Genomic DNA, 13,832 nt, shown 5'->3' on the forward strand with positions numbered 1-13,832 from the left:
TGTCCCGCTACTCACCACCGTGCCACCATCACTATCCTAATTACAATAACAATAACCCCAACGACGGCACCACTACGCATGAACAGGTCCCGTCCTGCGTGTGCTCTTGCAGTTAATGCGATTGGGTCGCATTAACTGTGAACGCCTCTGCCTGATTCACAGAGAGAGACATCTGCGAGGCGGCGACCGAGCATTTTTTGGGGTGGCGTCGGGGAAACAGGGGCGTGTCGGCTGCATTTTTGGGGCAGCTGTGTGTTGTCAAACGCAGCGACTCCGATCAAAAAAGTAGCGGCGGAACTCCTGCTGTCGCAGCCAGGCTGTGTCGGCAGGAGGCATCCACTGTTTCTGCGACCACGCTGTATTTATGGTGCAATCGCAATTACAGCATGATCACGGTGGGTGGGCGGCTGGTAGCGTGCTGCGTGACCTCGCCCTGCAATGAGCGGCCTCCAGTCAGCGGAAAAAAAAGGATTGCAGATTCTCCTAAAAAGCATAATCTGCAATCCTTACTGAATAGGGTCCTAAGAGGTCATTCTGCACTTTATGTACATAATAGTCACACAATCTCATTACGTTACTTGTTTCTCATTAGATAAATCATACTAACACTTGCATTTAGTTATTGTTATATAGCATCTACCATTTCTTCTTGCAGAAGTGATCGTCCAGCCGGCCCCAGCCGTTACTTATCGCACAATTGGAGGAATTCTGGACTTTTATGTCTTTGTTGGTAATACTCCAGAAGAAGTGGTGATGGAATACCTAGAGGTAACCTTTGGATTATGAGCGCCCACAGATGATAGAAAGCTATAGTGTTGCTGCAGAGCTTACCTGTATGTACATAAGGCACAATAACACAGGGAGTGGCATCCCTGACAGTGCATGCTGTACAGAATTCCTCCAGTAGGTGGGGCACAGGTGCACTGATAGACCTGACCTAACTGACCTGTCCGTGACGTAGGGTGTTATTCAGAGATGGGCGTAGATCCCACAGCAAGATCTGATCCATCTCCTCGCATGCTGGGGCCACCCCGCAACAGGGCAAGGCCGCCCAACATGTCTGTGGAGCCACCTAGCAAAGCGTCAACAATGTAATTGCGGACGCATCAATCTGAGGTTGACCCCTGCCAGCGCAGCCTGGCTGCACTTGCAAGCTGTCCAGCGTAATTTTTTTTCTCGTAGGCGCTGCATGTGATGTCATGCTGCCGCGCCCAGTAAACGCTGTGGTGCTCCCCCCCTGCCGGCGGCTGTCAATCACTATGCCATTGCATACTTCCTGGATGTGATGGCATGGTGACGATCACGCACTATTGCCAGTGTTTCCTAATCACATTTGAAAATCACAGGTAAGGTTATTGGGGTCTCTGTGGCAGCGTCACCGTCAGAGAGATGAGCAGTAATAGTCTCTCACCCCCTTCCCACCCATCACTGGTGATGATGTAGCTCTTGCTTGTACCATGCCCCCCTTGACGTTAGCTCAATCTGTTATTATATTAGCTGCCTGCTCCGCCTCAGTTGTGACATGACTTTTCTGTATTCGTACCACTGTTCAGTAGCACATCCCCTATGCCAAACTGTTAATGTTGCTATCTTGTCTCTTATATTCCTTTGTTGTATGCATCAGTTTCTGCAAACTTTTAATACCTTGAATAAAAGTCCCCGGGCATCTGAGTACCGGTCAGCAAGTAGCGCTCTATGGCAGCAGTTCTCAAACTGGGTGCCGTGGCACCCTGGGGTGCCTTGGGGAACTTACAGGGGTGCCACGGGTGGTGGTCCTGTTCCACCCTAACATTCTGGTCAGTGTTAGTGTGCCATGATTCAAGAGAGTTTGGGAACCACTGCTCTATGGTAAAGGGGGTGTAGGATCTGGTGCTCATTCTATAGGGTTGTACTGAAGCTGCATGTGGTCATTACAGTAATAAATCAATACATTATATTAACATTAACAAGAAGTTTTAAAAGGTCACTGGAGTCACCATGTCTATAAACTAATGTCTATTTGTATTTTCCTCTAGTTTATTGGGAAACCATACATGCCGGCGTACTGGACGCTTGGTTTTCATATCAGCCGCTGGGGATATAAATCTCTCAATGAGGTGAAAGAGGTGATTGAGAGAAACCGAGCCATTGATATACCCTATGTAAGTAAAACTGGGACATATACACCTATATGTATTGTTCTTTAAAAGGCGGTGGTCTATGCTTAAATTCTTCCCACATGATCAGTGTACTATAACTGCGCAAAACTCACTCGAATCATTGTCACATTTGTGTATAATTACGTTTCGCCGTTTTAAGGATGTACAATTTACCGACATTGACTACATGGAAAATAAAAAAGATTTCACCTATGACAAAGAGAAATTTAGCGATCTTCCTCAGCTTGCTGATGATCTACATAAGAATGGTCAAAAATATATCATCATTTTGGTAAGTGTACAATAGAACAATCTGCACATGCTACCCTAAATAATTCGCTCTCATTCTACATGCCTAATAGTATGTCTGTACCATAGTCCTCCATTGTAGACTGAATGATGCTCATTCATTGTTAAAATAAGTTATTTTATTGTTGATGTCCGTTAGTACATGGTAACACACTATGGCAGCTGCAGTGTGCTGGTTGTTATTTTGGCACACAATCTCCGGTGTCCCTCCTAATGGCTCTACTCATCATTGCATTGGCTCCCAGATTTCATTGGTACTGTATATAGCAGCGGTTCCCAAATGCAGTTCACAAGGAAAGCCCAACAGTCAAGATTTTAAGGATGTCCATGTTTAGGCACAGGTGACTTAATTAGTACCTCAGTCAGTTTGATTATACCATCTGTGCACAAGCAGGGATATCCCTAAAACCTGGACTGTTGGGTGGCGCTGAGGACCACTTTTGGGAACCAATGGTGTACATCCTGTATGTGTTTGGGAATTCTAGTGTTATTAGCCTGTTTTACATGATACCCGCCTATTCTCCTGGAAAATGTGCAATGCCCCCTTCAGATTAGGAACACCCTCCTGGATCTTGCTTCACTTCCTCTAAGGTGGGCGTGGCAGGGCCTCGATGATGTGATTGGATGATACGATGCAAGTGAACATAGAGTGTTTACATTGGGGAACATTGCACAGGGGTCCCGGGTGTTGTACTGTAAGGGTTTAACGCACATGATGTTACATGTTATTTAATGCTTTATTCTATCATTGCAGGATCCAGCTATTGCCAACACACCACTAATAAACGGCCCTTATGGGGCATACGAAAGAGGGCAAAAGCTAGGTGTTTGGGTAAATGAGACAGATGGGATTACCCCCATTGTTGGAGAGGTATAGTACTTTATTCCTATAGTAATGTCTAGACACACAAGGCAATTTAAAGGCCACCCAATTAGAAACATTATCATTTATTGTACTGTATGTAGCCATTTTTTTTTTTGTACACAGAAAATGTAATTTATTATGTAGGGAAAATAGCGAGCTGCAATGCAAAAGATGTTCTTTCTTCTTTTCTTCTTTTATCTACTTGTTCTTGCACTTTTGTGCCTTTTCTGATAGATGTACTCAGGTTAATGCAGCAAAATTGTTTCATTTGCACACAGAACAAACGTTTTCCTATTTATGATGGCAGGAGCTGCTCAGACATGGGCGGGGCCACATACACATGGGTGGAGTCACACGCACGGGAGGAGCTACACACACATGGGCGGAGTCATGGGAATGAGGGTTGGCTATAGTCAGGATTGCACAAAAAAGACATTCTATTTTGAGAGAAGAGTCTTAATGGATAAATTTAGCCCATTTATGGAGATTTTCCAATTTCTGTGTTCTATACAGAACTCCTTGTTTGCAATAATATAGCCATAAATTTTAAATATGTTTCTTGACAATCTGACAATGTGTACTGAAAGGAAGACACCTGTCTGTCATATTAACACAAAATATTTCTAAATATGCAAATAAACGTACAAAATTCTACTTACTGATGGCTGATTAGTGCCTTCTGCTTTACCCTTAGCTTAGGATACAGGGGGGGTCATTCCGAGTTAATCTCACGCTGCCGATTTTCGCTGCGCTACAATCAGGTCTCTACTGCGCATGCGTATGCACTGCAAAGCGCACGTGCATCGTACGGGTACAATGAGGATCGGTGCTGAGCTATAGATTTAACGAAGAATCCATACGCACAGCCGATCACAAGAAGATTGACAGAAAGAGGGCGTTTATGGGTATCAAATGACCATTTTCTGGGAGTGGTTGGGAAAACACAGGCGTGTCCGGGCGTTTGGAGGGCGGATGTGTGACGTCAATTCCGGCAACAACAAGACTGAAGTGATCGCAAGGGCTGAGTAAGTCTAGACCTACTCAGAAACTGCACAAAATGTTTTTGCAGAGTTCGGCTGCACATGCGTTCGCACACTTGCAAAGCGAAAATACACTCCCCTGTGGGCGGCGACTATGCGTTTGCACGGCTGCTTAAAACAGCTAGTGAGCGGTCAACTCGGAATGAAGGTCATAGTCCACAAACTCCACACAACAGCACGTGAAACTAGCCTACCTTGGGTCCACACCACAGAAGAACCCTATGATTCATAAGTGCAGTCTTACATCTATTCTGAATTTATTGTTGCTATTAAGTACTATTTGCAGTAATGGTGAATTATTTACAGTATCTATCTATCTATTTATCTATCTATCTACGGTATCTTTTATATTTTACAGGTCTGGCCTGGAGTTACAGTATATCCTGATTATACTAATGAAGCCTGTACAAAGTGGTGGGTTGACGAATGTCTGGAGTTTTACAAGCAAGTGAAGTATGATGGTATATGGATTGTAAGTAAAAATAATAAATGTGCACTTTTATATTAATTCAACATTTACTAGTAATTAGATTTACTGCAAAATCTGCCTTTACGTTCAGTATTTGCAGCATTGTAGCCCTTTGTAACTACACTGAGAAAGTTACAATTGTTTATTATTATACAATTTCATATGAAAACTACAGACAGAACTGGACAGTCTATGACAGGTGCATACAGAACATTTTGGTGATATTTACCAGGCATGGAATCTGATTTGTAACGTGTATAGTTAAATTGCACATGTGGGTTCCACCTATTATAATTAGACAACAATCAAAATAAAGTGTTCTAATAAAATGTATACAAAAATGTCTGCAAAAATGTAAATTAAAGGAGATCAAATGATGCGTTAAGAAAGAAAACTGACAGTCAGGTGTAAAATTACTACAGGCCGATTTTGTGTTTTTGGTCATTTTCAGTTTGTTTTTGCAAAACGAGCATTTACTAAAGTTAAAACCGACAGCAAAACTGTCTTTACAAACATTTTACAACATCCTAGCAAATATCAATATTATTACATAGAGAAGTACAGGAACCACATATTTACTAATGGTCGGTTTACAAATACAGGTTGAGTCTCCCTTATCCAAAATGCTTGGGACCAGAGGTATTTTGGTTATGGGATTTTTCCGTATTTTGGAATAATTGCATACCATAATGAGATATCATGGTGATGGGACCTAAATCTAAGCACAGAATGCATTTATGTTTCATATATACCTTATACACACAGCCTGAAGGTCATTTTAGCCAATATTTTTTATAACTTTGTGCATTAAACAAAGTGTGTGTACATTCACACAATTCATTTATGTTTCATATACACCTTATACACACAGCCTGAAGGTCATTTAATACAATATTTTTAATAACTTTGTGTATTAAACAAAGTTTGTGTACATTGAGCCATCAAAAAACAAAGGTTTCACTATCTCACTCTCACTCAAAAAAGTCCGTATTTCGGAATATTCCGTATTTCGGAATATTTGGATATGGGATACTCAACCTGTAACATACTTTTTTCAGTTGTTTAAAACTATTTGCACCATGCAAGAGGAAATGCTTTTATAGCTTAGAGATGGCACTAACCACTAGTTACATGTAGGTGTCATCTGGCAGAGACACCAACATATGTATTACAGTCAAACCCCTATTGTACATGTTTTAAAGCAAAATTGGCCAAAATAAGCCACATGCACATCTACCCAAACCCCATAGAAATCTGCATGTAGCTAGATTAAGCCAACAATGCCTTAACATTCCAGTGATGTCACACCAATGTTATAATAGAGAACATATTACTTTGCTCCAGTAATGGTAACAGTCCTGCCAAATTTTGGAATAATGAAAAGCATGATTGCTTCCAAGTACTCAGAGGAATTGTAGCAAAGAGTCACCAGACCATTTCTCCCCTTGGTAAAAGAGTTACAGGGCATAGGATATTGTTCATATAGTCATTTTATCATTTTTAAACATCAAAATAAGGTCTACACTGTGGCAATTATACTGTATACTGCGCTTCTGGCATAGTTGAATCTAGTCGCATTACAATAAAATTTAGAGAGTGACAACTCTACATTAATGTGTGGAGAATATGCCAACTTACCCTTATATCTTTATATTCGTGTCATACTTGCATAGAGATATTTAACTTGTTTACTACTAAGAAGAAGTTCCCTAAGGTGTTTTAGAAGTCACTATTTTTATATTTTTGAACAGGACATGAATGAAGTTTCCAACTTTGTACAAGGTTCAAAAAAAGGCTGCGCTGCTAACAATTTAAACTATCCCCCATACACACCTGGTAAGACAATGTAGTATAATAGAAAATAAAAATCGTAATAATTAAATTATTAAAAATATAAAACAATTACAAATTAGTTTAATGATACAGTCTACATTCCCATGTTACTTCCATGTATGAAATAACTTAACTAATTAAAAGTTTTTCTGTGTTTTATTAACACATGACAGCGGTTAATCACAGGATTGCTGTAGAGTTTTCTTTAGGCATGTATAGATTCCTTATTAGCCTTATTGCACTGATTTGTCTTTTGAAATGTATCATTTCATTGCTAATTTTTTTATGGACTCTAGATATTTCATAAATTCTTAGTGTTATTTTAAATTAATTCACTATTTCTTTAATATCCAGTTGTCATTTTACAGTCAAAAGCAATTATAGGCATTCTTTTATTTTTTTGGTTTAATGATATGAAGCAAAGGGTGGATGTAACTTTTATAAGGCTCTACTCATAAAGGTCTTATAGGTCTGCTCCTCATAAAGGTATTTTATTGATTTTGGATGGGGGTGGATTCACAGCTGCTCACCCCTCCTGCAATCTGAAGATGTAAAGCTGGGATTAAAGTAATTGCAATTGGGTGAGATCCATAACCATCACTGAACATTTGCAGTAGGAAAACAGGTTTTCTCTATCGTCCTAGTGGATGCTGGGGTTCCTGAAAGGACCATGGGGAATAGCGGCTCCGCAGGAGACAGGGCACAAAAGTAAAGCTTTCCGATCAGGTGGTGTGCACTGGCTCCTCCCCCTATGACCCTCCTCCAAGCCAGTTAGATTTTTGTGCCCGGCCGAGAAGGGTGCAATCTAGGTGGCTCTCCTAAAGAGCTGCTTAGAAAAGTTTAGCTTAGGTTTTTTATTTTACAGTGAGTCCTGCTGGCAACAGGATCACTGCAACGAGGGACTTAGGGGAGAAGAAGTGAACTCACCTGCGTGCAGGATGGATTGGCTTCTTGGCTACTGGACATCAGCTCCAGAGGGACGATCACAGGTACAGCCTGGATGGTCACCGGAGCCTTGCCGCCGGCCCCCTTGCAGATGCTGAAGTAAGAAGAGGTCCAGAATCGGCGGCAGAAGACTCCTCAGTCTTCTAAAGGTAGCGCACAGCACTGCAGCTGTGCGCCATTTTCCTCTCAGCACACTTCACACGGCAGTCACTGAGGGTGCAGGGCGCTGGGAGGGGGGCGCCCTGGGAGGCAAATGAATACCTATTTTGGCTAAAAATACCTCACATATAGCCTCCGGAGGCTATATGGAGATATTTAACCCCTGCCAGAATCCGTTAAGAGCGGGAGACGAGGCCGCCGAAAAAGGGGCGGGGCCTATCTCCTCAGCACACAGCGCCATTTTCCCTCACAGAAAGGCTGGAGGGAAGGCTCCCAGGCTCTCCCCTGCACTGCACTACAGAAACAGGGTTAAAACAGAGAGGGGGGGCACTAATTTGGCGTTAGAAATATATAAAAAAGATGCTATAAGGGAAAACACTTATATAAGGTTGTCCCTATATAATTATAGCGTTTTTGGTGTGTGCTGGTAAACTCTCCCTCTGTCTCTCCAAAGGGCTAGTGGGTCCTGTCCTCTATCAGAGCATTCCCTGTGTGTGTGCTGTGTGTCGGTACGTGTGTGTCGACATGTATGAGGACGATGTTGGTGAGGAGGCGGAGCAATTGCCTGTAATGGTGATGTCACTCTCTAGGGAGTCGACACCGGAATGGATGGCTTATTTAGGGAATTACGTGATAATGTCAACACGCTGCAAGGTCGGTTGACGACATGAGACGGCCGACAAACAATTAGTACCGGTCCAGACGTCTCAAAAACACCGTCAGGGGTTTTAAAACGCCCGTTTACTTTAGTCGGTCGACACAGACACAGACAGGGACACTGAATCCAGTGTCGACGGTGAATAAACAAACGTATTCCTTATTAGGGCCACACGTTAAAGGCAATGAAGGAGGTGTTACATAATTCTGATACTACAAGTACCACAAAAGAGGGTATTATGTGGGATGTGAAAAAACTACCGTAGTTTTTCCTGAATCAGATAAATTAAATAAAGTGTGTGATGATGCGTGGGTTCCCCCCGATAGAAAATTATGGGCGGTATACCCTTTCCCGCCAGAAGTTAGGGCGCGTTGGGAAACACCCCTTAGGGTGGATAAGGCGCTCACACGCTTATCAAAACAAGTGGCGGTACCGTCTATAGATAGGGCCGTCCTCAAGGACCAGCTGACAGGAGGCTGGAAAATATCATAAAAAGTATATACACACATACTGGTGTTATACTGCGACCAGCGATCGCCTCAGCCTGGATGTGCAGAGCTGGGGTGGCTTGGTCGGATTCCCTGACTAAAAATATTGATACCCTTGACAGGGACAGTATTTTATTGACTATAGAGCATTTAAAGGATGCATTTCTATATATGCGAGATGCACAGAGGGATATTTGCACTCTGGCATCAAGAGTAAATGCGATGTCCATATCTGCCAGAAGATGTTATGGACACAACAGTGGTCAGGTGATGCAGATTCCAAACGGCACAAAGGTGTATTGCCGTATAAAGGAAGAGGAGTTATTTGGGGTCGGTCCATCGGACCTAGTGGCCACGGCAACTGCTGGAAAATCCGCCGTTTTTACCCTAAGTCACATCTCTGCAGAAAAAGACACCGTCTTTTCAGCCTCAGTCCTTTCGTCCCTATAAGATCATATCTGCCCAGGGATAGAGGAAAGGGAAGAAGACTGCAGCAGGCAGCCCATTCCCAGGAACAGAAGCGTTCCACCGCTTCTGACAAGTTCTCAGCATGGCGCTGAGACCGTACAGGACCCCTGGATCCTACAAGTAGTATCCCAGGGGTACAGATTGGAATGTCGAGACGTTTCCCCTTCGCAGGCTCCTGAAGTCTGCTTTACCAAGGTCTCCCTCCGACAAGGAGGCAGTATGGGAAAAAATTCACAAGCTGTATTCCCAGCAGGTGATAATTAAATTACCCCTCCTACTACAAGAAAAGGGGTATTATTCCACACTATATTGTGGTACTGAAGCCAGAAGGCTAGGTGAGACTTATTCTAAAAAATTTTTTGAACACTTACAAAGGTTCAAATCAAGATGGAGTCACTCAGAGCAGTGATAACGAACCAGGAAGAAGGGGACTATATAGTGTCCCGGGACATCAGGGATGCTTACCTCTATGTCCCAAATTTGCCCTTCTCACTAAGGGTACCTCAGGTTCGTGGTGCAGAACTGTCACTATCAGTTTCAGACGCTGCCGTTTGGATTGTCCACGGCACCCCGGGTCTTTACCAAGGTAATGGCCGAAATGATGATTCTTCTTCGAAGAAAAGGCGTCTTAATTATCCCTTACTTGGACGATCTCCTGATAAGGGCATAGTCCAGGGAACAGTTGGAGGTCGGAGTAGCACTATCTCGGATACTGCTACAACAGCACGGGTGGATTCTAAATATTCCAAAATCGCAGCTGATCCCGACGACACGTCTGCTGTGCCTAGGGATGATTCTGGACACAGTCCAGAAAAAGGTGTTTCTCCCGGAAGAGAAAGCCAGGGAGTTATCCGAGCTAGTCAGGAACCTCCTAAAAACAGTGCATCATTGCACAAGGGTCCTGGTAAAAATGGTGGCTTCCTACGAAGCAATTCCATTCGGCAGATTTCACGCAAGAACTTTTCAGTGGGATCTGCTGGACAAATGGTCCGGATCGCATCTTCAGATGCATCAGCGGATAACCCTATATCCAAGGACAAGGGTGTCTCTCCTGTGGTGGTTATAGAGTGCTCATCTTCTAGAGGGCCGCAGATTCGGCATTCAGAATTGGATGCTGGTGACCACGGAGCCCAGCCCGAGAGGCTGGGGAGCAGTCACACAAGGAAAAAATTTCCAGGGAGTGTGATCAAGTCTGGAGACTTTTCTCCACATAAATATACTGGAGCTAAGGGTAAATTTATAATGCTCTAAGCTTAGCAAGACCTCTGCTTCAAGGTCAGCCGGTATTGATCCAGTGGGAAAAACATCACGGCAGTCGCCCACGTAAACAGACAGGGCGACACAAGAAGAAGGAGGGCAATGGCAAAAACTGCAAGGACTTTTCGCTGGGCGGAAAATCATGTGATAGCACTGTCAGCAGTGTTTCATCCCGGGAATGGAAACTGGGAAGCAGACTTCCTCAGCAGGCACGACCTCCACCCGGGAGAGTGGAAACTTCATCGGGAAGTTTTTTTCCACATGATTGTAAACCGTTGGGAAATACCAAAGGTGGACATGATGGCGTCCCGTCTGAACAAAAAACGGGACAGGTATTGCGCCAGGTCAAGAGACCCTCAGGCAATAGCTGTGGACGTTCTGGTAACACCGTGGGTGTACCAGTCGGTGTATGTGTTCCCTCCTCTGCTTCTCATACCTAAGGTGCTGAGAATTATAAGACGTAGAGGAGTAAGAACTATACTCATGGCTCCGGATTGGCCAAGAAGGACTTGGTACCCGGAACTTCAAGAGATGCTTACAGAGGTCTTATGGCCTCTACCGCTAAGAAGGGACTTGCTTCAGCAAGTACCATGTCTGTTCCAAGACTTACCGCAGCTGCGTTTGTCGGCATGGCGGTGGAAAGCCGGATCCTAAGGGAAAAAGGCATTCCGGAAGAGGTCATTCCTACCCTGGTCAAAGCCAGAAAGGAGGTGACCGCACAACATTATCACCACATGTGGCGAAAATATGTTGCGTGGTGTGAGGCCAGGAAGGCCCCACAAAGAAATTTCAACTCGGTCGTTTCCTGCATTTCCTGCAAACAGGAGTGTCTATGGGCCTCAAATTGGGGTCCATTAAGGTTCAAATTTCGGCCCTGTCGATTTTCTTCCAGAAAGAATTGGCTTCAGTTCCTGAAGTCCAGAAGTTTGTCAAGGGAGTATTGCATATACAACCCCCTTTTGTGCCTCCAGTGGCACTGTGGGATCTCAACGTAGTTCTGGGATTCCTCAAATCACATTGGTTTAAAACCAGTCAAATCTGTGGATTTGAAGCATCTCACATGAAAAGTGACCATGCTCTTGGCCCTGGCCTGGACCAGGCGAGTGTCAAATTGGTGGTTTTTTCTCAAAAAAGCCCATATCTGTTTGTCCATTCGGACAGGGCAGAGCTGCGGACTCGTCCCCAGTTCTCTCCCTAAGGTGGTGTCAGTGTTTCACCTGAACCAGCTTATTGTGGTGCCTTGCACCTACTAGGGACTTGGAGGACTCCAAGTTGCTAGATGTTGTCAGGGCCCTGAAAATATGTTCCAGGACGGCTGGAGTCAGGAAAACTGACTTGCTGTTATCCTGTATGCACCCAACAAACTGGGTGCTCTTGCTTCTAAGCAGACTATTGCTAGTTGGATGTGTAATACAATTCAGCTTGCACATTCTGTGGCAGGCCTGCCACAGCCAAAATATGTAAATACCCATTCCACAAGGAAGGTGGGCTCATCTTGGGCGGCTGCCCGAGGGGTCTCGGCTTTACAACTTTGCCGAGCAGCTACTTGGTCAGGGGCAAACACGTTTGCTAAATTCTACAAATTTGATACCCTGGCTAAGGAGGACCTGGAGTTCTCTCATTCGGTGCTGCAGAGTCATCCGCACTCTCCCGCCCGTTTGGGAGCTTTGGTATAATCCCCATGGTCCTTTCAGGAACCCCAGCATCCACTAGGACGATAGAGAAAATAAGAATTTACTTACCGATAATTCTATTTCTCGGAGTCCGTAGTGGATGCTGGGCGCCCATCCCAAGTGCGGATTATCTGCAATACTTGTACATAGTTACAAAAATCGGGTTATTATTGTTGTGAGCCATCTTTTCAGAGGCTCCGCTGTTATCATACTGTTAACTGGGTTTAGATCACAAGTTGTACGGTGTGATTGGTGTGGCTGGTATGAGTCTTACCCGGGATTCAAAATTCCTCCCTTATTGTGTACGCTCGTCCGGGCACAGTACCTAACTGGCTTGGAGGAGGGTCATAGGGGGAGGAGCCAGTGCACACCACCTGATCGGAAAGCTTTACTTTTGTGCCCTGTCTCCTGCGGAGCCGCTATTCCCCATGGTCCTTTCAGGAACCCCAGCATCCACTACGGACTCCGAGAAATAGAATTATCGGTAAGTAAATTCTTATTTTTTCTTTCTAGTTTAGGTATAGCAATAATTGGGTTAACCATTGATGGTCATCATCAATGATACTAGTGGTGGTTAATCGGGTTAGTATGAACCCACTGTCAGGGGAATCATTGATAATTTTCCCCACCACTGGTCCCAGCTGCACTGTCAACATTTCATCTGCTGTTTTTCACAGTCAGATTTTGTTCTGCTAGTGGGAAATCTGCATCCATGCTAACACACAACAGTTAAACAGGCTACATTTTAACCAGATTGTTGTGTAAGCCACATATTCCATTAATTGGTTTTGAAATCTTTGCAGAATAGAAAATGGAACTATTATACTTGTCCTGAGGGTTGAATAGAAATGGACATGGGGCAGAATGTGCTGTACAGAAGTCACTGGAATCTGTAATGGGGCTAATTATGCTATCCACAGATGAAATAATGATGTGGAGAAGAGAAATAGTTTCCTTGCTCCATGCTACTGTATAAAAAAGTGATATCTGCACTAATTAGGAGGCACTGCTGAGATAGTATGAGATAACTCTGTGGGTTGCAGATTAGTGGTACAAAATGCAGCACACAATAGTTGCTCAAACACTAGTGGCATGCTCTATAATGACATTACATAATATTGGTTAAAAAGAACATTAAGCCAAAAACATACATTTTGTTCCACCTGGTATGCTCTGCCCACTGCCTAATCAATATTGAAGAAAAAGTCTTCATGTCAATTAATTATTACCACATATGGGCCCTCATTCCGAGTTGTTCGCTCGCAAGGCGAATGTAGCAGAGTTACACACGCTAAGCCGCCGCCTACTGGGAGTGAATCTTAGCTTCTTAAAATTGCGACCGACATACGCGCAATATTGCGATTACAAACGAGTTAGCAGTTTCTGAGTAGCTTCAGACTTACTCTGCCTGTGCGATCAGTTCAGTGCTTTTCGTTCCTGGCTGACGTCATAAACACACCCAGCGTTCGCCCAGGCACTCCCACCGTTTCTCCGGCCACTCCTGCGTTTTTTCCGGAAACGGTAGCGTTT

The 13,832-nt window shown here is 43.9% G+C and overlaps 1 protein-coding gene across 1 annotated transcript in view; it reads left to right on the forward strand.

The window, feature by feature from the left end:
* The window catches only part of LOC134944418 (maltase-glucoamylase-like), a 114,398-nt gene that overhangs the window by 16,052 nt on the left and 84,514 nt on the right, over window positions 1-13,832 (forward strand). Inside the window, exons 8-13 of the mRNA XM_063932997.1 lie at window positions 656-768; window positions 2,016-2,141; window positions 2,299-2,430; window positions 3,202-3,318; window positions 4,711-4,824; window positions 6,573-6,657. Coding sequence (XP_063789067.1) covers window positions 656-768; window positions 2,016-2,141; window positions 2,299-2,430; window positions 3,202-3,318; window positions 4,711-4,824; window positions 6,573-6,657 — 687 coding nt within the window. The remainder of the gene's footprint in view (window positions 1-655; window positions 769-2,015; window positions 2,142-2,298; window positions 2,431-3,201; window positions 3,319-4,710; window positions 4,825-6,572; window positions 6,658-13,832) is intronic.

Source organism: Pseudophryne corroboree, chromosome 7 (assembly GCF_028390025.1).
Source record: "Pseudophryne corroboree isolate aPseCor3 chromosome 7, aPseCor3.hap2, whole genome shotgun sequence".
Classification (NCBI taxonomy): domain Eukaryota; kingdom Metazoa; phylum Chordata; class Amphibia; order Anura; family Myobatrachidae; genus Pseudophryne; species Pseudophryne corroboree.